Genomic DNA, 25,597 nt, shown 5'->3' with positions numbered 1-25,597 from the left:
CTCTGCTTTCCAACATCCAACTTCAAAATGATGAATACCCGGGGTTTTAGAATGTCTAAACATTGTAGTTTCTAAACACAAACGTGATACCTGTAATAGCCGCTCTGTACAAATCCTGGTATTCCTTCTGGCCAGGTTAGTGTGCCGTGGGAGCTACGGGGAGGAGTATTATAAAAGTAGAAATTAGAAGAAACCCATTACTATTATCTTCATTTTCATATTTGAATTTTTCTGAAAATACTAAGACCATGTTGGACATTTTATGAAAGTAACATTCAGAGACCCTATGTGAATGTATCTGTTTGCCTCCAGATGCAGTGTCCATGCACACTGACGTGGAGGGTGGGCAGCTGGAGCTCTGGGCATTAAATCCAGGGAGCACATTCCCAGAGGCCCCCAAGAAATGCGTCTCCGGTCTCCTCTTGATACAGCAGGCAGATCCTCTTTGTGAAACGCATGAGAATGAGTGAGAGAGATCGGGGATTAATCAAATCCATAGCAGAGGGATGAGAAATTATTTTCAGCTTCTCGGAAATAAAAGATTCTGCAAACGTGAATCCCAAATGTGATGAAAGCAGCATCGATGACAGGAATTTATGAAAGCAGCGTGGAAAGCAGTTTAGTGCCAGGCATTAGACCCTTAGGTGGGAGAGCTCTTTGCCCGATATGTTGACCTCTATAGATTTATTCCAAGGAAGCAGTCTTGAAGGCAGGAATTTTTTTTATATGCAAATTTTACCTCTCATTACATGCGGTTTTTAAAATGGAGGCATTCTCAGTGCCCAGATATAGAGAAAAAAATTAAGTAATTCGACTATGATTACAGTTGTCTATAATTTTAAAAAATGTACAGAAGAAACGCTAGAAGTATCACTCATGTTGACAAGAGTTATTAGAGGATGCTCTTTTGCTTTGCTGCTCTTCCGACCTTTCGATTTTTCATGAATGAAAAAGTAGTAAATCCGGGAGAAATCCTGTTTGGAAACATTGTACCGTCTGACTTTCCAGCCCTTTATCCTGTGCTGAATTATTAGCAGGCTTAGGTGTTTGTCTCGACTTTCTCCCTCTACCCTTGTTGCGTCTCTGTTCTACGCTAATATTTATACAGCACAGCGTGTGAGTGGTTTTTAGACCTCCGACACAGACGAGGTGCCCGTGGCAGCCAGCACCTCTGCACAAAATGCTGGGCATGCTCTTGACCAGATTACAATGTATATTCCAGTCCATAGAGCAATCAGTATTAAAAAAAAATGCAGGCATACCTCATTTTATTGCATTTTGCAGATACTGTTTTTTCGCAAATTGAAGGTCCATGGCGACCATGCACGGAGCAAGCGTGCTGGCGCCGTTTTTCCAGCAGCACTGGCTTACTTCGTGTCTCTGTGTCGCATTTGGGTCATTGTCACAACCGTTCACACTTCTGCACTGTTCCAGTTATGGCGGCAATCTGTGATCGGTGATCTCCGATGTTGCTGGGGCAAGACCCTGCATTGGCTAAAATTACAAAATTTCAGAGCAGCGGTTATAAATGTCTTCAGAGAACTAAGGAAACCGTGGTCAAAGAATTAAAGGAAAATACAATGGCTCTGACTCCTCAAATAGAGGCTATCATTAAAGAGACAGAATAAATTCAGAGCTGAAAAGTACAGTAACTACAATGAAGAATTCTCTAGAGTTGTTAATAGCAGATTTGAGCTGGAGGAAGATGGAATCAGTGATCTTGAAGGTCACTCAATAGACATTAGTCTGAGGAACGTACGGAAAAATTTGTTAAAAAATGAAGAGTCCCGTAGACCAGTGGGACCCTATCGATCATACAGCTCATGCAGGAGGCATGATGGGAGTGCCCGAAAAGGGGACGGAGAGAAGGGGGCAGAAAAATTATTTGAAGAAAGAGTGGTCAAAAACTTCCTACATTCGATAAAAATCGTTAAACTACGTATCTGAGAAGCTCAGTGAACTCCAGGTTGGATGAACTCATCTCGGTACATGGTAGTCAAACTGTGGAAACAGAAAATCTCACAAGCACCTGGAAAAGTGACTGATCGTGTGCAAGGGTTTCTCAGAGGAACAGCTGGGGGTTTTCATAAGGAACAACAGCGGCCAGAGGGCAATGGGATGACATGCTCCAATTGCTGGAAACAGGCAACTGTCAACCGAGAATTTTATATACAGCAAAACTGTCCTTCAGAAATGATGATGAAATAAAGCTGTTCTAGATGAACGATGAGAATTTGTTGCTCTCAGACTGGCTTTATAAGTACTACTAAAACCCTTCAGGCTGAAAGAAAAAGCATACAGTTCAGATTCACACACAAAAAATAAAGTTTGCTGCTAAAGACACACAGGTACACATGAAAACGTGTATTCGTTTTTTCTTGCTGTGTCACAAACTACACAAAAATACGACTCGCTACAGCACACGTTAGTACCTCACAGGTTTAGGGTGTGGGCCAGACTGTTTTCAGGCTCAACTGGAGAAGTATTTGCTTCCAAGCACACGCCAGGTTTTGGCAGATTAATTTCTTGGTGCTTGTAGGACTGACAGTGCAGCTTCTTGCTGGCTGGAGGCCATGGTGAGATGCTCTGGGTGTCCTGTCGCCTTTGTCAGATTGTGTTGATTATCGGGAAGTTGCCGTCCTGCCGATAGTCCAGAAGAGGATTACACAAAGGCATGAAGGTGGGGAGACAGGGATTGTGGGCGGGGCCTCCTCAGACCCATTCTACCCTACACAGCCTGACTGTATTTTCCCCCTTTTCATCTCGTAAAAGACAACGCCGCAAAGCGATAATTGCAAAACTGCTTCTGGGCTTGTATAGAGACGCAGTGTATATGACAGTAAACAGCACAAAAGAAGGCAGAGGAGAGGAGGCTGTGTTGAAGCAGTTTCTATATGCTGCTAGAATTAAACCCGTAGTAAAAATAGGAATGAAATAATAAGATAAATCAGTGGAGCTGAACGTGGGCAAGTGATAGGGGAAATTGATGAAACTGTAAAACAAAAGCTGGTTCTTTGAAAAGGTCAACAAAATTGATGAAGTTGTAGCTAGACTGCTGGAAAACTCTTCACAGTAGAGCCCCCCAACATTAAAGGATTGTAGGGAGTGTAATGAGCATCGTTATGCCGTTTACAAGAAATGGACAGATTTCTTGAAAGACACAAATTGCTAAAACTGTCCCATGAAAAGTAGAAGAATTAATAGCCCTATTCTAGCTAAGAAATCTAATTTTTAATCTGAAACCTAGAAAACTCTAGGCCAAGTTGGTTTCTCTGTTAAATGATTTCCAATATTAATGAAATAAACAGTAACAACAATACCCAAACTCTTAGAGATGATAGAGGAAGGAGCACTTCCAAACTTATTTTATGAGGTTTATAGTCCACTGATAGAAAACCAAATAAAGTTATTGCCAGAAGTGAAAACTACAGACCAGTATCCTTCATGATAATGGATTAAAAAAAAAATGCTTAACAAAAAAATAGCAAATCTAATCCATCAGTATATGTTTCATCACAGCCAAAGAGTATTTATACCTGGAGTGCAAGGTTTAACATCTGACAATCAATATGGTGTGTAATTTACCATATTAATCACACATAAGTAAAACACATGATCATTTCAATAAATAGAGAAAATGTGTGTGACCATATAAAATACCCATTTATCATAAAGACTCAGCAAACCAGAAGCAGAAGATAACTTTCAAAATCTCAGGAAAGTTACCTGTGAAAAACTACAACTTACGTCAGAGGAAGTGGTGAGCTGTTTCCTCCAGCTGAGATGAGGGTGGGTGTATACTTCTACCACTTCCATTCAACATTCTGTTGTAGGTTCCAGCTGTTACAACAAATAAGAGTCCTGTGCATTGGGAAGGAAGAGGTAAAACTCTTTATTTGCAGAGAACATAATTCTCTACATGAAAATTGTGAGAAATCTCCAAAACCTTAAAAATATTTAGTAATAAATTTAATGAAAAATGCCTGCCACCTGTACACAGGAAACTGGAACACATTGCTGAGGGAAATGAAAGACCTAAACCAATGAATATCTCATGTTCGTGGAAGAATCAATATCATTTAGATTGTTTTAGGGAGATTTCGTTTTTAGAGTAGGTGGAGTTACAGTCAAAATTCCAGCAGGCTGCTTTGAGAAAACGGACAAGTTAATTCGTTAGCCAGAACAATGTTTTTTTTAAACATTTTTTTAAAATTTATTTTTAGAGATGGGAAGGGAAGGAGAAAGGGAGAGAAACATCAACATGTGGTTGCCTCTTGCATTCCTCCTACTGAGGACCTGGCCTGCAACCTAGGCATGTGAATCGAACCAGCAACTCTTTGGTTTGCAGGCCCACGCTCAATCCACTGAGCTACACCAGCCAGGTAGCCAGAACAGTTTCAAAGAAGGTTGAGGACATGCACTACCTGCTCTCAGAGCTTACTGTAAAGCTACAGTGATCAATCTGGTCTTGGTGTATGGACAGACTTTTAGATCAATGGAGCAAATAAAGTTCAGAAATAGACCCACACTTGTGTGGTAAATTGATTCTGACAAAGACATCAGGACGAATCATTGGGGAAAAGCTAGTCTTTCCCACAAATTGTGCTGGAACAACTGGATCTCTAATCTGGGGGGGAAATGATGAACCGGGATCTGACCTCATACTGTACATGAAAATCAGTTAGCAACGGGGTCATTGCCTTAAACATAAGAGTCAAAAGTGTAAGACTTCTAGAAGAAAACAGAAAATCTGTGTGATGTCATGTTGGGCAAAGGTTTCTTAAATAGGACACAAAAAGCACAGAACCATAAAAAAAAAGACATTTGACATTACCAAAATTTAAATTTGTTCCTTAAACGACACAGCATAAAAAAATGAAAAGGCACCAGAGACTAGGAGAAAATGTTTACAAAACATATCTGACAAAGGGCTTGTATCCAGGACGTACACACAGCTGAGTTGTGAGCTCAGTGAGGAGAACAACCCAATAAAAATAAGTTAATGATTCAACAGATGTCACAAAACAAAGTACATGAATAAGCTCGATATCACTATATCATCAGGGAAATGAAAATTAAGTTCCCATAAGTTACTACTTTATACTGTCTTGAATGGGTAAAATTAAAATTACTAGTGATGCCAGGTATTAGGAACAACTTGAACTCACGTACACAAGCTGGGGCAAAAGTGGGTTTCCAATTCATCGGGAAAATAATACAGTAATTAATAAATAAGAATACAAGAATAAACTCTCTTGTGTACTCAAAGCTATAAACCTACTTTTGTCCCACTCTGTACTACGGTTGGGAATGAGCTATATGGTACAGCCACTAGAAACAGTTCGGCAGTTTCTTCAGGGTACATCTAACACGTGAGCCAGCCATTCTAGGTATTTACCCCAGGGAGACGGAAACACATATACCCGCAGGTGGACTTGTATCTGAATGTGCCCGGTAGCCTTATTCATAATAGCCTCAAACTGGAAATAGCCCCTTGTCTGCTGGTGAATAGATAAATAACTGAAGGTCCATATTAATGAGCACTACTCAACAATATCAAGGAATGAACTTTTGATACATAAGTAACAATCTGGATGAACTTCAGAAGCATTGTGCTAAGTGAAATAAGTCACCCACAGACTCTGCGTACTCTGTGGTTTCATTTATATGTAATTCTAGAAAGGCAAAAACTTCAGTGGCTGCCTGGGACCCAAAGAATTCTGGGCAGAGAATTGACCGTGAAGAGGCAGGCAGAAACTTTCTGAGATGACAGAAATGTCACAGGACCGGATACTTTGATGTCAAAGTTCGTCAACCAGAACGCTTAAAATCAGCCAGTGTCCTTGTACCTCAATAAAGCTGTTGGAAAAAAGAAACCATAGTGATCAGGAATGCTTCTTTGCTCGTACATACAGTTTCAAGCGTTTCCATAGATTTCAATGGGTGCCTTGAGACTCTGCATGCCACGTTCTCCTTTAATTGGTTTGTACCTGGTGGGGAAACGCTCGCGAAGGGGATGCAGCAATGAGGTGGATGGGCTGCAGTCAGTTTTCGGGGAAGGCATTTCTGATGAACTGCCACGTGAGCGGGCACGGATGAAGTGAGGCCACGTCAAAGTTTTTTCATCGGTGCCTTGTGGATTTCTTAGTGAATTAATACCTAGGTGTTTTGTAGCTTCTCTTGCTATTCCAAATGAGATTTTTCGTATCGCCTTGGCTAATAATAACCCTTACATTCGTTTTTGTTTGCATCTTCGTTGGTCGTAGACCTGCCCGTTGTCAGTTCCCCATGTAACCTCGCAGATGCTATGCGCTGTTACTTAAAGCTCTTTGTTCTGTGCGGGGTTTTCAGCGTGTGCTCAGCTATTGTATTTTAATGGTTTTTACTGAGATTAATCAGATCATCGCTGTACGTGTTCATCATTGTTTTTCCTAACAGTGTAGCACCAAAACGTAAGTAAAACCCAAGAAAGACCTAAAGCAGAAAACCAAAGGTGCAAGTGTGTGTCATGTAACGTGATTTTAATTTTGCTGTTAAACCAAGTACAGGACGCACGGAAGAATGTTGCAGGGCTGGCAATTTAAAGCCACCCCTGGTGGACAGGAGGTGGGAGAAATGAAAGAGGGTGTTCCTAAATTTCACTACCAGATTCTGAGAGAACGTCTGGAAGCAGTTGATTGGTTGAGTGTAGATTAGAAACGGACGTCTTGGCAAAATTGACTCTTTTCACGTGACTAGAAGGGTTGTTTTTTTTTTTTTTTTACTTTGTGCCTCTCTTCACTCAGTCTGCCTCAGGTAAGTGAGGTGTCAGAAGCTCAGCATCCTCTGTCAAAATGGGAAACATCAGTAGCTCATGTCCGTTGTGTACCAGCAGATGGCAGCAAGATGCTTTGTTAAAATACTCTCGCCTTGAGCACAGGCCTGCCAACCAAAATATTCTCGCCTTCGTATTTTTGTTAAGTCATAATAAATAGTTAACTGCATATTTTTCTTGTAGTGAGGAATAAGGCAGAGAGGATACCCTTATTTTCTTTAAGTGAAGAAAAGTAATATTACTGTTAGTTTATAGTTAATGATCTGATGTTAGCAACTTGAACTTACCTTTAAAAATGGTAACATCACAGGTTTTAATTAGCAGCCAGTTCTTACCTGAAACTTGTATTCTGCAGAATATTATTATCTTACATAAAACTTCCTGCCTCATAGACTTTTCCGAGACCCAAGGTCGTGTTTTAAAACTCAGTAACATTTTACTACACCACACACACGTGCTTCATCACACAGCGTTGGAGGCTTTTTGTTTGTTAGGAAAACGTGAATTTTTTTCTTCCACAACCAAACCAAAACTGCAGGGTGGCTTTTAGAAGAAAAAAGCCTTTCAGTCCTAGGCCGGCAGGTCTGACCAGTTCACCTTCACAAGGAATTGCTGGCCTGCAGCAGGTGAGCTACAGAATTCTTCCGGAGGCAGTGCTTAGGAACGCCCGCAGTGTCGAGTCCTGGGAGCCTGCTGTGTGGCTCTCGGAGGAGCTGAGGCAGGTGACAGAGTTGTGACCGAGGAGTCATGTAGCAAATACATTTCTTTTTCTTTCTTTCTCCACCCCTCCCCAGCCCCCGCCCCCAAATCTGTCCATTTAGGAGAGGGTTTTGGAACTGTTGGAGAAAATAATATTTATACAAGGCTGAGGTTTCTTCCCATTTTTCACACAACGCGCTGCTTAATTCTTCCTGATTCCAACGTTCTTGTAAAACTAAGAATTCAGAGTGGACGTTTTATCTTACGAAAACATGATTTATCCAGATCACTTAACATATATCTTACATGCTTTGGAATTTTTACAGACCACAGAAAAACTACTTTTTTTTTTAACCTAATACACCCTAAAACAACGGAGTCTGCCAGACCACAGTACATCCGTAATTTAGCAGAGCAGATGTTGCTCCACATGCTTCTCTTTAAGACCAAGAAGCACAAGAGAAAATAAAACAAAAACTTAAAGTAGAAGAGAAGCATGAAACAGTACAGCGATGGGGGAGCCCGAGCAGCCAAGAGCAATCGGTTCAATTAGCAAAGACAAGGGGCCCAGTGATCTCAGCTCTGTTTTTAAACACTTCGTAAGTCCTTCTCATTCTGTTAACCGGGGTTGACAACGTTCTACTGAACTTGATTTCCCATTAAAACTTACCTTGGGAAAGAAGGGCTCACTGTTCATGGGAATGTGGCATCAGGTCCAGTGTCGCATGCGGTGTGGCCAGAAGGTGCAGTGCCACCGTGAGGGCGTGTCGTTTTGTCTCAGAGTCAGCTAATGTTCTCGTTTCGGTTTTACCTCCAGCTGATCCCACAGTTAAGGACTTAATTGGAGGCTTCACTGCTCTTCATTACGCAGCCATGCACGGCCGGGCACGGATTGCACGCTTGATGCTGGAGTCTGAATACAGGAGCGACATCATCAACGCCAAAAGCAATGACGGCTGGACGCCGCTCCACGTGGCTGCGCACTACGGCAGGGACTCGTTTGTCCGACTGCTCCTGGAGTTCAAGGCCGAGGTCGACCCGCTCAGCGATAAAGGCACAACGCCGCTTCAGCTCGCCATCATCCGGGAGAGGTCGAGCTGCGTGAAGATCCTCCTGGACCACAACGCCAACATCGACATCCAGAACGGTTTTCTGTTGCGATACGCCGTGATCAAAAGCAATCACTCTTACTGCCGGATGTTCCTTCAGAGAGGAGCAGACACAAACTTGGGTCGCTTGGAAGACGGACAGACTCCCTTACATCTGTCCGCACTTCGGGACGACGTGCTCTGCGCGCGGATGTTATATAATTACGGCGCAGACACGAACACGAGGAACTATGAAGGGCAGACCCCCCTGGCTGTCTCACTAAGTATTTCTGGGAGCGGCCGACCATGTCTGGATTTCTTACAGGAAGTCACAAGTACGTACTAGCATTATTCCCATTATTGCTTTTTTTTTTTTTTTTTAACCTGCTGCCTCTGAGGAGCTTAAGGTGTTCTGACAATTAAACATAACCAGACATTAATGATTCCTTTTAGCCCTGCTTGGTAAGGAATACCTCATTCATCCGAAATAACAAGAGAGCCCTCTGTCACAAGACCGCATCAAAATTCACTTGGGTTACTCCAGTTTATGGGGATAGAAAGTCAGAGTGAGCAGAAGTGTGGATAAAGCCAGAAAGAGGAGAACTTTTTTCCGTTAGTGACGATCTGTGTTAGAACAAGGCAGTTCCTGCTGATTGTAAACGTAGTTTTTCCAGGCTGCCGTAGACTTCAGGTTGAGGAATTGAGAGGGGTTTGGACTTTAGATTCTATACCTATGGAAGTCTCCTGGTATTTGTGCCTTTTTTTTTTTTTTTTTTTTTAATTGCTAAGCTGCTGTTCACATTTGCTTCATTACGGCGTGAGCCCTCATGAAATGGAACAGCACAGTGTTATTTATTGAGGTACCCTAGTAAAGCAGGTTATGGACATTAGAACTTACAGTAAGAAGAGATTCGCTCTCAGCGGAAAATTTGGTGCCAGCTGCCATTGTACCTGGCCCGTTTCGGTGTGGCACCTTGCTGTAGTTTCCTAAAAAAGCCTGGAAGAGTCTGCACCTTTGCAGGGGTGTGTGTGTCTGTGTGGAGCGTTAGTCTGTGTGGACGTGGGCGTCCTCTAACCCTGCCTCCTTGCAACCAGTTGAGTGCATGTCTCAGAACTCAACGTCCAACATAGAGCTGAAGGCTGCTTTTAAACAAATGTTAGATTTTGCTGTCTGCAGTACTTTTTAATGAATTCCCTTTTCCTCACCTGACTTTTACCATTCGGGAAGAAGAAACACATTCTGGATGCCAGGTACTTGGGTGTAAGGGGTATTCTTAACCTGTTTATAAATAACCCACTCTCCCCCCTTGGAACTGAACTTAGGGGGTCAAAACTTTTTTTTGAAAAAATGAACTGTAACTTGAACTTTGCGCACTCGTGAGGAAGAAAAGATGGAGTTATTACTGAGAAGGGCATTCAGACCAAAAAGAAGCCACAGCAGGGCTTGACTCGTGCTGTGCACTGGAACTTTGTATTGCTGGAAATGGTCTCTGTCCGGGCCCCAGTCTGGTGGCCACTGGCCCCACGTGGCTCTTGAGCACTTGTTATGTGGCCGATTCCACCGAGAGACTGAACCTTAATCGTATTCACTTACCATTGAAAGGCCACGGTGCCTTAGAGGAGCTTCTGTGTTCTACAGCACAGCTCTGCCTGCTTTGGAGGGTGTTTGGGGCCGTCGGGTGGGTGGTCCCTTGCAGAAAGCATTATAGCCCATGAAGTACAGCGTTTTCATTATACGTCCCAGGTTTATTTTTGTGGCGGTTGTAACTTCTACACCAGAGACTCACGGTTAGAGCGGCCGCCTTCAGGAAGGTGTGCTCCATCCGTAAATGCTGCAGCCCCGTCTGTTCTCTCTTCTGCTCCATGGTTAACAGCACAGACCAGAGCTAGACTGTGAGCTCAGAACCCTAACTCTGCCCCACATCAGCCATGACCTTGGGCAGGGTACCTGCTCTGCGCCTGTGTCTTCATCCTAGAATTAGGGTAATTATATCTATCTGTAGGCTTGCTGTGAGTGCCACATGAGTTAATATTTATAATGTACTTAAAATGGTGTCTGGCACATTTTAAGTGCTGTATCTGTGTTTGTGTGTGTGTGTGTTTTAAATAAAACATTTCATGGAATGAGGGCGGGTGAACAAGGGGTTGCTACCGACAGACTGACTCCCTTCAAGCTTCATCCTTCCCAAGCCTCCTATTTTTCAGCTGTGTAGACTCTGCAAGTGGAGACACAGCCAGTGGGACGGAAGGAGCTGTCCCTCTGTCCCCAGCCCTCAGAATGCTGACAGACAGCAAGACTATTGGGTTAAAAAAGATGCACATGTACCTTTAAAATTCGGGGCAGATAGAAAGATCCTCAGGACCGTCTCCCCATGTTCGAGGTCCCCACCACATGGGAACCTCGAGTGTGTGCCCCAAGCTGGCTTCGGCGAGCATGGCCTGGTGGAGTGACTGGGTCTCAGAAAGTTGGTGGCCGAGCAGATGTGTGGCAAGCTTTCCAGACATGAAGGACCATCTGTCTTTGAAGGCTGTGATCAGCTCTTCTCCGTCTTCAGGTGCCTCAGCATAATTCATTACTTCTTGACTCTCGGTGCTGTCTCCTGCCAAAAGCCAGTGAAGTATTTCTGCTCCAGGGGTTCTGTATTCATTACGACTCTCTTTGCCTAGTGAACAATTACGTGCCAGGAGAACCAACTGTGGCTGACTGTCTTTGGAGAGCTGTCTTCTGAAAGCCAGCATGGAAGAAGGCAGGGGAGCCGGGGGGCATTTAGTCAAACCTGTGAGCTCCTTCCAGCCTGCGACGCCTCCCAGGTCTACAGCTCCAGGCACCGAGCTGTTGGCTGCTGATCTGAGGACTCCAGCTCCCACGGTACAGGGACAGCTGGAGTGGCCTTTTATTCAGGGCCATTTTACTGTCGTTGCACCGCTTAACTAGAAGCAGGTTGTTTGCATTGGAAGAGCTCAAGAAAATCATAATCCTGGAACGTAGAGGCTACTGTGGGTTTTTAGAAAACTTGCCGTAAAAACTCGGATACACGTTGCATAAAAACAGGGCAGACGCGCAGCGTAGTTACGAAGCAGTGTCTTCTGGTGTCTCGTGGACCAGCATGCAGAGGGAGAAGCCACGGAGCGCTGCTGTCTCTTCACCTGCAACCAGGCCTCTGGAAACCTCGGCCTTCTAGAATGGCTGGAACTCCTCCGGAAAGCCAGGCGAGTGGAGGAGCAGCTTCTCTGTGCCCAGGAAGGAGAAACCCAGCTGAGAAGAAGCCAGAGATCCTATCTAAAAATCAGGGTTGTCTTGTAAAAGGAGGGTTGTTTCCTGCTTAGTTGGTAGCATTTATAAGAAGCCGCTTTCTGCTTTCAGTGCTTTTACTTGAAAGAAAAAATGAAAGTAGAACAAATAAACTAAAGGGACAACAGAGAGAAAGAACTCTGAAGGCCTGACTGATGACACGTAGAAATGGGAGTGAGGACTCAGCAGCGGATGTGCCAATACAGGTCCATCGAGGGCCAAGGTTCCCGGGTCAGCTCTGTGCCACAGGGCTGGGACTCAGGTCAGGCAGGTGGGGTACCAAGGACACCAAAGTCAAGGAGGTGCTAGTCTCAGGGTCGCGCAAGCGCACACAGTTCATGAAAGTAGACTGACTGGTACACAGCATGTGCCCAGACACGGTCACGGAGCCGAGAGCATTGCGGCAGCTCTGGCATATAGGGCCGGGGCACAGATTCTCTAGTCAAGGTCAAGCGCAAATTACAGGAGCGTTCACCCAGTTCAAATGAGAAAGCCTGCACGTGTGTACAAGAAAACATTAATGCTTTTTAGAAGACATTTCATATAAATCAAGCCTGCCCTGAGGTTACAGTTAAATGATAGCAGAACTCACCCTGAGCGCTCAGGTCATAATGCAGGGCTCTTTTTCCTTGATCGTCTCTCTGCTCCATGGTGTCAACTCTTCCAGTCAACTATGGATGAAGGTGTCATTCAGAATATGTGTTAAGAAAGCAAGAGAAATGTCAGAGAAAGCTGAACTTCAGGCAGTGGCTAGGAAGAACTTTTCATCTTCTGGGGGAAGGAAAAAAGATAGGATTTTAATCACCTGCATGCCCGCCTGCCTGGAATTTCATTCAGAGAGAGGTTGTGGAGAACCTACAGTTTGGAGCGCAAGCCCACTTCCAAGTGCTCGCACAGAAAGTGTACACAGTCGGGAAGCCCTCTTTCTGGCCACTACCACGGCAGGGGGAGGGGGAGAGGCAGATCCTCGTGCAAAGGGTATGGGAGCTGGAGGAAAGTTCTAGTAGAGAAGGCAGGTCAGACGGAGCTCGGAGTGTCAGTGAGGCTGCTCATACGGGAGAACAGCACTCGAAAGGAGGCAGTAACTTCCACATCTGACAGGCTAGATTTTTTCAGAAAAGGTGCCAGTCGTGCTGCCTGCCTAGGAACCTGGTTCACTGTGAGGCTTTACCTTTCACGGAGAAGAGGGAAATGCACAGGCAGAGTGGACTCGAAGGCTGTACCAGCAGCCAGATCCCAGGGCTGTGTCAGGGGTCAGCTTGTCGCCTCTGTCAGTGGCAGCCTCACCTGTCCTCACTGTAAGTGGAAGGTTCCTGTGAAGAAGATGCTCTTTCAGTAAAGCATTAGCTAGTCAAGGTACTGCTATTACCACCTACTATTTTCCTCAGTTTCCACATGATAATCCCAGCTATTTTAAATTGCCCGTCTGCTAACTCCAACATCTGTGTCGTATCTGGGTCTGGTCCGATGCTTGCTTTGTCTCCTCCGACTTGTGTTTTTCCTTGCCTATTAGCTGTCTTGTAATTTTTTATTGAAGCCAGACATGATGCATTAGGTAATAGGAACTGAGATAAGTAGGCCTCCAATGCCAGATTTTGCATGTCCTGCTTGCTATAGCTGTAGGTGCCAGAGGCTTCATACTCCCCCAGTGTCCGTGGTCAGGGGCTCTCGTCTCCCGGCCTCCCTCGCTGCCCAGAGAGTCCACAGCCTGCAGCCCTTCAGCTGTAGTGCGCTGTTACTTCCTTGCAGCCTTGATTAGGGGGGTTGGTGGTGGAGGGGGAGGCCAGTGATCTGTAATCTTCTGATCAAATCTCTCTGTGATATTGAGCTCGTTCAGCTTTTTCTTGTAAGGATGGGAGTGCTGACTTCTAAGCTCTTCACACATTGGAGCTGAAACTGGAAGTGTGTTCATTCATTTTATCGCTTTTGCTGACCATGTGAAAAGCATCCGCTCTCTGGCCCCCTGGGCTGAGCAGTGATTTGCCCACTGGGCTTCAGAGGCACGTGTCTCCAGTGTAGCCTCCTGACAAGCTCAGCCTGGCCGGGTCAGAGGCGCTGCTAAACCAGCCACATCCAGGGGCACAGAGAGGCAGTGCCACTGGGCCCTGGACCCCGGCATCTCACTTGCCTAATAAACTTGGGCGGTGTGCTTACCTTGTCCCTGCCCTGTGGATCTTCGTTCCCTCCTCTGCAAGATGGGAATTACACCATAGTCTCAGGGTCCCTCTCTTTTTTAAAGCTCTAACCACTGAAAGGGGACGCTTTCCTGCTCCTGCGATTTGATTTGATGTGAGGTTTTTGAAAGGCACCGTGCAGAACAGTGGTGGTTTTCTCAGTGTGCATCCTTGGGGGTCCTCAGGAAAGTTGTAGGTGCCCATGAGGGCAAAACTAATCTCATAACAATATGAAGACGGTCTTGCCTTCCCCCCCCCTCCGCCCTGCGCTGAGGGTGGGGCCTATGCTGTGAGGGCCATGGAGGGGGCATAGTCCTGGTCCCCCCACCAGCCTGTCCCAGAGACAGAGTATTCCGGTTCCGTTTAGGAATGCCTTTAACAAAACAGTAAAAGGAATACAATTGAGTCTTACCCCTTGGAATGCGTACCTTTTTAAGTGTTCTGGGGGGTGGAATTTGAAGGTATTCTCACTGCATCCTGAAGTGGTGGAATTGAGGAAAAGCACTTCCGCGATTTGTCTGAGCTGAACCTGCAGCTTTTCTTTCATGGAACACCATTCTTACCCGCAAGATCGACAGCAAAACCATGGGTCTTTAGTCTTGGATAGTTGGCAGGCGTTTTCCTAAAAATGAATAAAGTTCACTTACCCCCTTCAGAAAAACAACTGACAGTATTTATGGTGAGCCCTAAAATTTGAGCTTTCAAGTGAAAATGAGTACTTTGAACACCTTGTCCTTGCCACTGTGCCTTCGACAGTTTCCCAAGTGCACGTGGGTAAAAGCCGTTCAGAGGGCAAGATGGACCTGTGGATCCTCACGTGAAGGAGAGTGGAAAGCTCATGGACTGGGGTTCAGATTCCGTGTGGCAGCTGGCCTTCAACGAAACACCACTTGCCAAGTTTTCGTGGAGTATCAAAGGCGCACAGTGATCTAAAAAGACTGTGAACATATTCCTTCCTCTCCCGACTACAACTGAATGAGGCTGTGTTTTCCTCACCTCTTTCTCAAGAGAGCAAATGCAGCGGATGGGGTGCGGAAGCAGGTCTGGGAAGCCAGACCTTGCAAGACATTTGCTAAAGTGTAAAACCTTGCCTCTCACGCAATCCTTTCTGTTTTGGAAAGTAGCTTTTTTTTATTTTGATAAAAATACATTTCAACTGCTGTTGAGTTGAGTACTGTTACTTTTCAGTGAGTTAATAAAGATTTTTAAGTTTCTAAATAGGGTAAATACAGATATAACCAAAAGTCCTTTGAGGTCCTCCATCAAGAGTGCAAAGAGGTCCCAGAACTAAAAAAGTTGAGACCAAGCGATGGGCAGTTTCTACATTCAGGTTTTTAGGGACGCCCGGCTAGCCCCGTGGTTCAGAATTGGATCAGTCCCCGATACCAGCTTCTGTTAAAATCCATGGGGAGAATGAGACGCGTTCAGTTACTGTTTGCCCTGCACGGGCGTGTTTGCTGCTTAGGATCCGTGGCGGCCCGCGACTGCCGAGGTGTGTCTGTAAAACTGAGTCTGTCAGGTGCTGTGGGGTCGAGACATTTATCACTCAGACTGCTTTGGACAACTAGTGGTGTGTAAAAGGTAGGACAGGATTGTATTTTGATTTGTGGGGTTGTATTTTTTAAAGATTTTACTTATTTTTAGAAAGAGAGAGACATCAATGAGAGACATTGATTGGTTGCCTCTCACATACGCCTCAACTGGGCACTGAACCCGCACCCCAGGCACCTGTCCTGACCCAGAATCGAACCTGCGACCTTTCTCTCTGTGGATCGATGCCCAGCCAGCTGAGCCACACCGGTCAGGGCTGATCGGAATCTTTTAGGGATGGATGGCTCATAGGTCGAACAGGAGAAGATGAGATAGATGGGAATGGAGTTGGGTAAGCTGTTTTGCTAGAGACTTAATCTGTCTAGTACTGAAGCTTCTTGCTTTCTAGGACATCAATTACAGGTGTTTTAAAAAATACTATTTTATAAACAGTGCCGTAACCTGAAATACATTTCTGTTTGAATTTCAGTAACAGTCGAATACCCTGTTTTAGCTGCAGAAGTTAAACTTTAAAAACAAAGTTTCAAACTTTAAAAAAGTAAGACTATAAATCATGATTCCTTTTTTTTACGTTTTTAACTTTAAGGAAATGACATGTCGGCTGAGGCTTTCCCAGCTAAATCCAGTACAGCTCCCAGCCCGTGAGCAGGTGATCACGTAAAACATCGCTTCTCTGCCGGGTACCCTTGCTCCTGTATTCTTTTAAAATAATTCTTTAATCAGTTCCTTCGAATTTTTTTGTAGGATGACTTATCACAACACTATGACCTAGCATAACTCTTCGGAAAAACAATTCGTGTAGCACATTTTAACTAAGGTTATTTCCCATTATTGAATTTTCTTCTAATGGGGGATTTTGCCAGACATCTACATCTTTGTCTCAGTGATTAAAATCCCTTTTGGAAATAAATAAACAAGTGGGACACAGTTTTAAGTCAGATTATACCACATTTTAAGGTTCTTTAATGTCAAAAGTATTCTGTACTTTTGTCATTATATTCCTATTATTTTCTATTTTTAATGTATGTGGGCTTCTGGAGATTCCTAGTCATTTGTTGGGAAGCATTGTATGGTTTCGCTGGGCTTCCTGCAAACGGAAAAATAGGTCCAGACTCATTTGCCTGTGGGGAAAAAATACAACCCATGGACTCACGTCATCGAGGCTGATGTTGTACCTGTGGAGTGGGTCTAAGGGTTAAATCAGAGTGGCTTATTTTATGACACCGCGACTTGATTTTAAGGCGAGCTGGAAACTACCTGTGTTTTGCCAACAAGACTTGTTTCGCAGATTCCATACAAAGTCCCTGTGGAGGGAATTCAGAGGCAAGAGCAAAGGAAGCAAACGTGATCCAGGCAGGATTTTAAACTGGGAAGCTGAGCTCAAACACTGAGGGGTCGGGAGCCCATTCCGGATGGTGAGGAGGACAAGGTGCTTGAAGGAAAAGTCAGATGGTACAGGGCCACCAGAGGGGACTAAACCTTTCTCTCTCTCTTCATTTTTTTTTTTTTTAATTTACACCCTCCCTTCCTCCTCCAGTCTCTATCTGCCTCTTCCCCAAAGAAAATTCTGTTTTGCTTTTATATTCTTCATTTGGGTTATGTAAAACTGTTTTTTTTGCCTCTCTACTTTTACATATATTTTATCCAAATAAATAAGTTTAGCCTCTTAAATACAGTAATGGCAATGTCCAAAGGGAGGGGGGCCGTTTAGAATATTTAATTTTCCAAATGACGCTGCTGCCCCGGTTTTGTAATTCACACTAAATGAGACCCTTCACAGGCTGATTCCCTGTTTTTATACCAACCCAATTATTACTAATGATGGGCTTCTTCACCAAATGGGAAGACTTAATAGCCCTTTGAAATGTTACGTAACTCCATTGTAGTTCATTAGGAGGAATACCTTGTAGTTTTTACGCATCCCCAAAGCATTATAATTCCTTAAATTATACTCTTTTGTGTGACGTCCCCCCAGGGACAGTCCTCTGTTACAATCCCCGGTTGTCACGGGAAAGGGATGATTTTCCGAGACACCTCGTAAACACCGTGCACGTGTGTGCTGGTTTCCCCCCTTTCCTTCCTGTATTCGCTTGCTCTGCTTTCCTGTCCCCTCAGCCGCTGCCTCCTGTCCGCCCTCGAATCTTTGGGACAGTGCGTTTTTCAGTGCATAGTAGGTGCACAGGAAATACTTTTGAGCAGCGTGTTGAGAGGAAGACAAGTACTTATTTTTTCAGTTGCCATCTTCTATTCCCCAAATGATATTCCCAAGAAACATAACTAGCTCCTTAGCCTTAGAAATAACCATGTTTATACTGTGGTTATTACTCTGTGACTCAGCCCGCTTTTCGCTCAGTGCTGCTACCTGGGAGGAGGAGTTCCTCTGTGGATCTGGGGCAGCCAGGGAACGATGGACTCACTCCATCACTGCATGTCTTTTTACACAGTTACCATTCTCACTCGTCTGCCCGGTGCCGGCTACGCGGCGGGTTCCACGGTATGATTTCCATCAGCTTGCCAAGGGCCGTTCCCCAGTCATGGATTACCAATCTCTCCTTGACTGCTAAGCAGCCAACTGGTCTCCTCGCACTTCACACCAGGAGGGTGGGGACCTCAGCTCAGGAAGGAGCCTTCTGCTTTTCTGGGAAGGGGAGGCAAACATTATTTTTACAAGTACTTAAATATTAACTGTGTTAACATTTATTTACTTAATAAATGTTATAAATATATAGCTCTTGCTGTGTGCCTGGTTCTATTCTAAGCATGTCACCAGAATTAACTCTTTAAGCCTGGGATGTAGGGGACGTTGTCCTCAGGTCAGAGATGAGGACACCATGGCTGGAGGTTGAGTGACTTGCCCAGGACACACGAGTTGTGAGCGGAAGCCCAGGAGTCAGCTCCAGGCTTGCGGCTTGAGGGGCTCACCCTGTGGGGTGTGCCTCTGGCATTCCAGGTTGTTCTGCACACAGGAATCACCTGGGGTTGGGAAACCTTTAAAAAACCAGATTCTCCCAAAATATTGTAGCCACAGCACACTGCTAAAGAAAAAAAAAAGAAGAAGCAAACTGAGTAAACCTTTCCAATATTGACACGTAGAAAGTTCCCTTTTCCCTTGGAAGTGCCTGTGCATGCAGAGGAGATAACTTCTGAGGGTGGTAGCATTTCTGCTGGAGTCCCTGGGGTAGCCAGTCCCTGCATTTAAAGTTAGCTCACCTTTGCCTTCCTGCATTTTATCGTGGATGAGACCAGAGCCGGCATGCTGCCTGGGGAGTCTTTCCTGTTTTCTTACTTTGGGGGACAGTCACCAAACTCGCCCCCAGGCCGTGACCAGAAGCTTCATCGAAGCACCTCGACAAAGCCACACATTTGAGATACTTTTTTTAGGGCAACTCTGCTCCCAGAGCCCAGAATCTCACTGGGTCATCTAATGCTGCAAAACCTAGTGGCTAACACAGCGCTAGGCGGTTCTTTTACTGCTGTGCTCCTCGGGGTGTCCCCTGGAGTCACTTGACTGGAGACTTTCCACAGCCGTTCGCTCAGGTGGTAGGCGGGTTGGTGCCAGCCGGGGGCTGGGAGCGTGGCCAGGACTGTGGGGCACTGACCTCAGCTCCTGTTTATGGACTGTGCAGAGTTCTCCGTGGCATGGTGGTAGCTGAGTTCCAGAGTGAGTGTCCCAGGGAGGGGGTAAAGCCATGTCACCTTTTATGACAACCAGTGGTTCCATGGCATCACTTGCTCTGTGGTCACCAGCCCACCCAGTGTCAAGGAGCAAGGACCTTCATTCATCTCTCTGAATGACGGGGGACCCTGCAGTCGTGGGCTGGAGAGTGCCAGGAGCCGCAACGTGAGATGGTCCAAAGGTCCCTACGACAGACCTTTGTGTCTCAGTGCCACCTTTTTTACCAATAACGCAGCAATTCCAGTCATTTACTTTGCCACTTTGTTGGGTGGTGCGTCTTCATTCACATAGGCACGCATACTTCTGTGTATCGCCTTTGTCCTCACCGTGTCTGGCCTGGGTACATCGTGATGATAATGATTCTTTAAAATCAACATTGCACGTGAAAAGAACCTGCCATCTATTAGGAAAACCAAATTCTTTGCTTTAGAAGGAGATACGCGTCTTAATTCATATTCTGGTCTGCATGTGGGGATCAACTTTGTCAGCATTCAGTGAAAAATGACCGTGGTAGTCGATTTTCTTCCCAATGGCAGCCTATGCGTGGTGATGAAAAATAATTCAAAACAGCCCAGAAAATGATTTGCTGTTGACGTGGGTGTGTTTTGCAAAGAGCCAGCTGTTTCAGACTGGGCGCACCAGCCCATGAAGAGTTCTTTCTTCCAGCTAGTACTTGTGGGGTACTGGCTGGGTCAGGTGTTGTTGGGCTTGCGTGGGCAGCCAGCGTGGTCCTCTCCTCATGGAGCATGCTGGGTAGTGGGGAAGATGGGCGTTGATGGGTAATTCCACACAGGTCAAGCACAGCCTCGGTGAGCGTGGAAGGAGCTCTGAGCATGTCTGCTGAGGAGCCTGACCTCGTCTCCCGTAACAAAGTGCCCTTTCGGCAGACAGCTGGGAGCTGGAGAAGACGTGATCTTGCTGGGAGACGCCCAGGGCAGGGGGGTCACAGCTCTCTGCACAGATCGTGCACAGACTTCTGTGGACACGCACACCCCTCCTTTACAGATGTTTCTAGGGAATCAGTAGCTTCTGTGATTCGTTTAAGAGCCCACGTGCTAAGTGACTCTTGGAACACCCTTGTTCTTTCGGGCCTTCCAGAGCAGAGGTCTGAGTTTTGAGGAGCCTTTGTCATGTGTGAAGAGTTCATTCATTTCGCATAATGGGGATTGCTGTACACAAGTGAAGTTCAAGTGCTCAGGAGGGCGATGGTTCCCCACGTGTGGCCTGGGGATCTCTGGGCTTCTCCGAGAGCCTTCCAGGGTAGCCACGGTCAAAGCAATTTGTGTAGCAGCTCTGAGGCATTACTTGCCTTTCTCACACTCCTCTCCTGCACCTATGTGGACTTTTCCAGAACTCAGGTGACGTGGTTTCATCACAACAGGTTGGATGCAAAAGCCTAGAGGGAATTCAGCCAGACCTTTAAAAAGCTCTGAAAAAAAGCAAAAGAATGCCAGGCTTGGTTCTCACTTGGTTGTTGAAAAATTTTGTTGTTTTCCTAACAGTGTCATTTATGTTAGCATGCGATGGGCTCAATGGTATTGTTCCTAAATGAATCTGTAAGTATTTCTAAAATTTCACTGTTAGCTTTCAATGTGCCGATCATCAATAGCTAGAACCCACATGAAAACAGCAGTTCTTTGGGGCCCTTGATAGTTTGTAAAGTATAAAGAGGTTTTAGACCGAGAAGTTTCTGAGAAATACGGCTTTTTACTTGACTTTGAGTAGAAAGTTCTACTTGACTTTCTGTGTTACTTAATCTCTCAAACACAAGGAGTCTTTAAAATGCGGGCGAGGATCAAAGTACATCCCTCATAAAAGGATTAAAGGGGTTAGTGTGCCCCAAGAGCTTTTAAGAATATGAGGCAGGGAGTAAACGGTCTGCATTTGTTAGCTACCTTATCCACCACTGTTTCACTCGCAAGCAGAAGTGACATCAGTCCAAGCACTACTGAAGCTGAGAATTTCTGCTGACCTGTGTGGTCACCTGTATTGTTTTGGTAAAACACAGTATTCCGAAGTGAAAGAAAATTGGGTTTTGTAATCTTTCTTTTTTGAGTTGGCGTATTGGTTAGGGTCAGGGTCTTCAGTGGTGGGCGGTCTGGGTGTGAGGTTTGAAGAGATATGGATTCAGAAGAGCTTGGGGAGCTTTTACTGTCCTCCTTCCTGCCTTCCCAGTCCACACCCTCCCCTCCCTCCCCACCCCCCCCACCCCCACAGCCAAGCCTCTGCTGTGTCCAGAATCTTGGCGAACAGGTGGGCAGGCATCGTTTGGGAAAGCTCCCAACGTGCCTAAGCTCCACGTCCTAAGGAGGAGCTACGTTAGAGAGCATCTCATTTAGTCCCCCCGCTCTGCAAGTGGAGAAGTGAAGCCCGGTGAGTGACTTAACTCACTCGCCTTCCCCAGCCTGTGAGGGGCCTAGCCAGGGTGACAACTGCCATTCTGACCTGTCCTGGAAAGGGCACCGTGCCTAGAATCAGAACTGCTGTTAGTCTCGGTCAGAAAGCCTTGATTGCTCATCGAACACTGAGCAATTTACTGAAATGGTTGCTGGTGTCCTTATTTGTGAAGTGCGTGTGAAAACAAGTATCGGCCCTCCCCGGGGATGGGAAAAGGATCCAATGAGAAATCACGGGAAGGTACCCAGGATACACTCCTCTTAGTAGAAGTCTCTCTGACCATTTGCACGTTAAGTCCATAGAGAGACGGTTGCCAGCGAAATAAGCAATTATTTTCCGAACCTAAACCACCCGCCTTGAATATTCTGCTCGGTCGCTTTGTAACATTTTCTTTTTTCTGTCTTTTTAGGGCAGCCCAGAAACTTGCAGGACCTGTGCCGAATTAAAATTCGACAATGTATAGGCCTTCAAAACCTAAAGCTACTTGATGAACTACCGATTGCCAAGGTCATAAAAGACTACTTAAAACACAAATTTGATGATATCTGATACACGCAGAACTGTGAGCAAGTTTAGGAGTTATATTCCAGACACTTAAAAGGCTTTTCGCCTTGCACAAAGTATATCCTATGCAATTTCTGATTTGCTGTGAAGTCAGAAAGCAGGTATACACTTTTAGGTTTATTTTTGTTTGGTTGGTTGTTTGGTTTTCATTGTAGGGGACGGTTATTTTATATATATAAAAACACACCACATGCTTGAAGGTCTTAATTTGGTTTCTTGGTCCAGGTTGAAGAGGTCCACGCTTTCTAGACAATGTGGCATTTACAAAAATGGTTTTTCCAAAGTGACGCGAGCAGGTTTGGAGTGGAGAATTTACCCTTTTCCAATATACGGTTTCACTGGCGTGCACGTTACTATAAACCAGCAGAGCACCCGGGAAAGCGGGGAGTCTCAGCTTCCCCTGGGGGGGCCCCCCGGGGCTCCTGGAAAACGTCCATAGACATACTTCCAGGACTGTTGTCACCGCATTCCTTTTTAATGAAAACAAATTGGCTGCTTCAAACTGTTCCTGTCCTGATGACCGGGGCTCTCGGGCGACAGAAATTCCGGTACCTCTGTTTTCCAGGCATTGTGCTCTCGTTTTTAACTTATTTTTTTAACAACTGTAGTGCACGACCCGGAGACGCTGGGCTTCAACTTCTGTCTCTAGATGAATAGTGCTTAAAAAAACACACACACACACAAAAACTAACGAGAAAGGAAATAACTTTCTAAAGCCACTGTACTCTGGTTTTAAGATGCCTCCAGTGCAATACTTTTCCTGGTGTATTTTCCCCACTCTTTCACTCGACGTTCCTCATTCCACAGCCGGCTCTGACATGCCCATGGGAACAGGAATGGCCGCCTCGGCTTTCGTGGCAGGAACAGAGCCTGTCAGTCAGTTGCAGCTTCCATTGGAAGCTTCGCCCTCCGTTCGACGTGAAGCAGAAAAATTTCATATCCCGATGGTAGAGTGTTCCCTAAAAAATAACCGCGAAACATCACTAAACCATTTGGCTTAATGGTTACACCATTTGGGGCGGTTTCATGGTGTCTTTTTTTCTTCCCAGTTAAGAAAGATTTCTAAAAGAGGAAAGTTTCTAACGGGTGCACAATTTGCAAGCCTGGTTAATTCCTAATGTGCAAATGAAACGCTTCCTGTCTAGTTCCAGGGCGTACGCAGGGAAGCTGTTGGGCACAGCCACCTATGTACTGGGTTCACGGGGCAGCTGCTTGCAGTGTAGGAGTGGCTGTGGTCACACGTCCATCACCGTGGAAGAGCTTCCAGAAGCAGTCAGGCATCGGTGACACGCCCTTGGATGTGGGCTCTGTGCTTGACGTGTCCCATCATAATCGGTTTCCGAAAAACCTGCTCAGATGTCCCGGTGTTGTGTCGCGTGCTTTGGGAGATTTCATAAACAGTTCCACAGTAGTCATAAATGTCTCATCACAAGTTTACACGATGTGAAGGGCTTCTCCTGTCTGAATTTCTAGTTTTACATCCTCATTTCTAAAACTGCCACCTGAAAAGCATAACAGCAGAATCAGCGGGTCGGCGCTGGTTCACCTTGTCTCCAGAGCCTGCAGGGGTATTTCCGGAAGCACCAGGTCCACTTCCTTGGACGCGGAGTAGCTGGGGTAGCCGAGTGTCTGGTCTGGTTGTCCTAGGAGTGCACACGGTTCTGAGGCACGGCCAGCTTCAGAACAACGGTGGTTTAGGCCACTGGGGTTCATAGCCTCTTCTGCAGGGAGCCAGCGAGCCTGTGGCTGGTTTTGTGACCCTCCCACAATTCTAATGGCAGCCCGGTGGCTAGAAATAGGTGGTTTGTTCTTTTCCCCATAAAACTATCTCCAAAAAGTTAACTTCTGAGAGAGAGAGCGATCAAGAGAGAGAGAGAGAGCACATCCCTTGTGAAGTTGGGAGCTGAGCTGGGGTCTGATTCTTCAAACCAATACCCAGGTCAGGGCTAAGACCATTAGCAGCACCCAGGACAGGGCACAGCCAGCAGTGGATTGAGCGTCACTTCTCCCTGACACCCTTGGAGACGAGGACGGGGGGAGGGCGCCCAGGGCCCTGCACGCTGAGGAGGGATATCAATGTTAAGTTCTCCCGGGGCTTCTTTCCTTGTGTATGTTAATGTAATCAGTTGGTTTAAAATTATTTTCTCCTCCAGCCCCACCCCCACCTCTATTCAAAGGTTTCCAAACCAAGCCACTAGACTTTAAGTCAGGAAATTCCAAGTAAAAAGATCAGATTAAGGTAAATTCTTCGTTCTGTGTTGCCGCTGCGACTTCAGAAAAGAAAAGAAAAAAATTATGAACGCTCGTCCTGGAATTGAAATTTCTATTTAATGAAGAAGTGTATAATTCCATTATTTATTGTTCGAGGTTTGATTTATCTGGAAGCATAAAAAGAGCGTTTTATTTTTGCTATTCATAAAATCCCAATCACATACCATACTGAACAATAACGAGGATGGTCTCCAAGTTGGCGATCTGGGGACTGGAGGGGTGAGTGTGCAGGCCTGCATTTGAATCAGATTGTCAGAGAAGCAAAGCATAATGAGGAGAGAGAATAAATCTTTTCAGAAAAATCACCTGATTGGTTTTTCCAGAACCCTGACTGAAATGTTCCGAATAGTATCAAATTTGTCACTGATCCTTCATGGTTCTTTCGAAATTTATTTTTGTAAGCCTCTGACTAAACCTTTGTAAAAATATATTCGGCAAGTACACCAAAGAAACCAGCTCGTAAAAGATTTTGGTCATTCACGAACTTGCAAACCTCATCTTTGGAAACCGAGATTTTTTTTTTCCCGTGTAAATATTTGTGTTCATAAATGTACAGCAGAGCAAGGGTGTTTTTTAGATTATTTAATTCCCATTTTTCTAAACTATTTACTACAGAATAATCCACGCTTGTTGGTTTGGAGGACTTGGCCATTTTGTTCTTTAATACATTATCAGTCATGCTTGAAACAGCATCTCCACTAGAGAATTCAGTTTTCTGGTCCTCGCCGTGGTGCCCGTACAGGCCGCAGGGCAGCCAGCGCGATCCGTCAGGCGCACGCCCTAGGCGACAAGAATGTGCAGTTTAATGACGAGAGAGGACCACGCGAAAATCGCAAAAATCAAGATTCTAACTTCCCTGCCGAATTGCTCAGTAGCCCAGAATGTGATTGGGGTGAGGCCCTTTGCCCCCAAATTTAGGTTTCATGTAACTCCGAGTGTGTTTTATCATAATGTATTTTGTTCTTCCTTTGTAATGTAAGTTTTGCTTTGGGTCAGTTTGAATTAAAAAAAAAAAACCGTAAATCTCGTTTAAAACTTACTGGAGTTGCGTTTTCTTTCTAGCCGGCCTTT

General features: G+C 45.3%; 1 protein-coding gene across 2 annotated transcripts in view; it reads left to right on the top strand.

The window, feature by feature from the left end:
- Positions 1–25,356, top strand: part of ASB7 (ankyrin repeat and SOCS box containing 7) — a 37,443-nt gene extending 12,087 nt beyond the window's left edge. For both annotated transcript variants that reach the window (XM_024561882.3, XM_045196485.2), the window contains 2 exons: positions 8,331–8,936; positions 22,101–25,356. In XM_024561882.3, coding sequence (XP_024417650.1) covers positions 8,331–8,936; positions 22,101–22,240 — 746 coding nt within the window. In that variant the 3' untranslated portion in view covers positions 22,241–25,356. The remainder of the gene's footprint in view (positions 1–8,330; positions 8,937–22,100) is intronic.
- Positions 25,357–25,597: the final 241 nt, after the last annotated feature.

This window comes from Desmodus rotundus, chromosome 10, assembly GCF_022682495.2.
Source record: "Desmodus rotundus isolate HL8 chromosome 10, HLdesRot8A.1, whole genome shotgun sequence".
In the NCBI taxonomy this organism is placed as follows: domain Eukaryota; kingdom Metazoa; phylum Chordata; class Mammalia; order Chiroptera; family Phyllostomidae; genus Desmodus; species Desmodus rotundus.
This window is presented reverse-complemented; position numbering and strand designations above follow the sequence as displayed.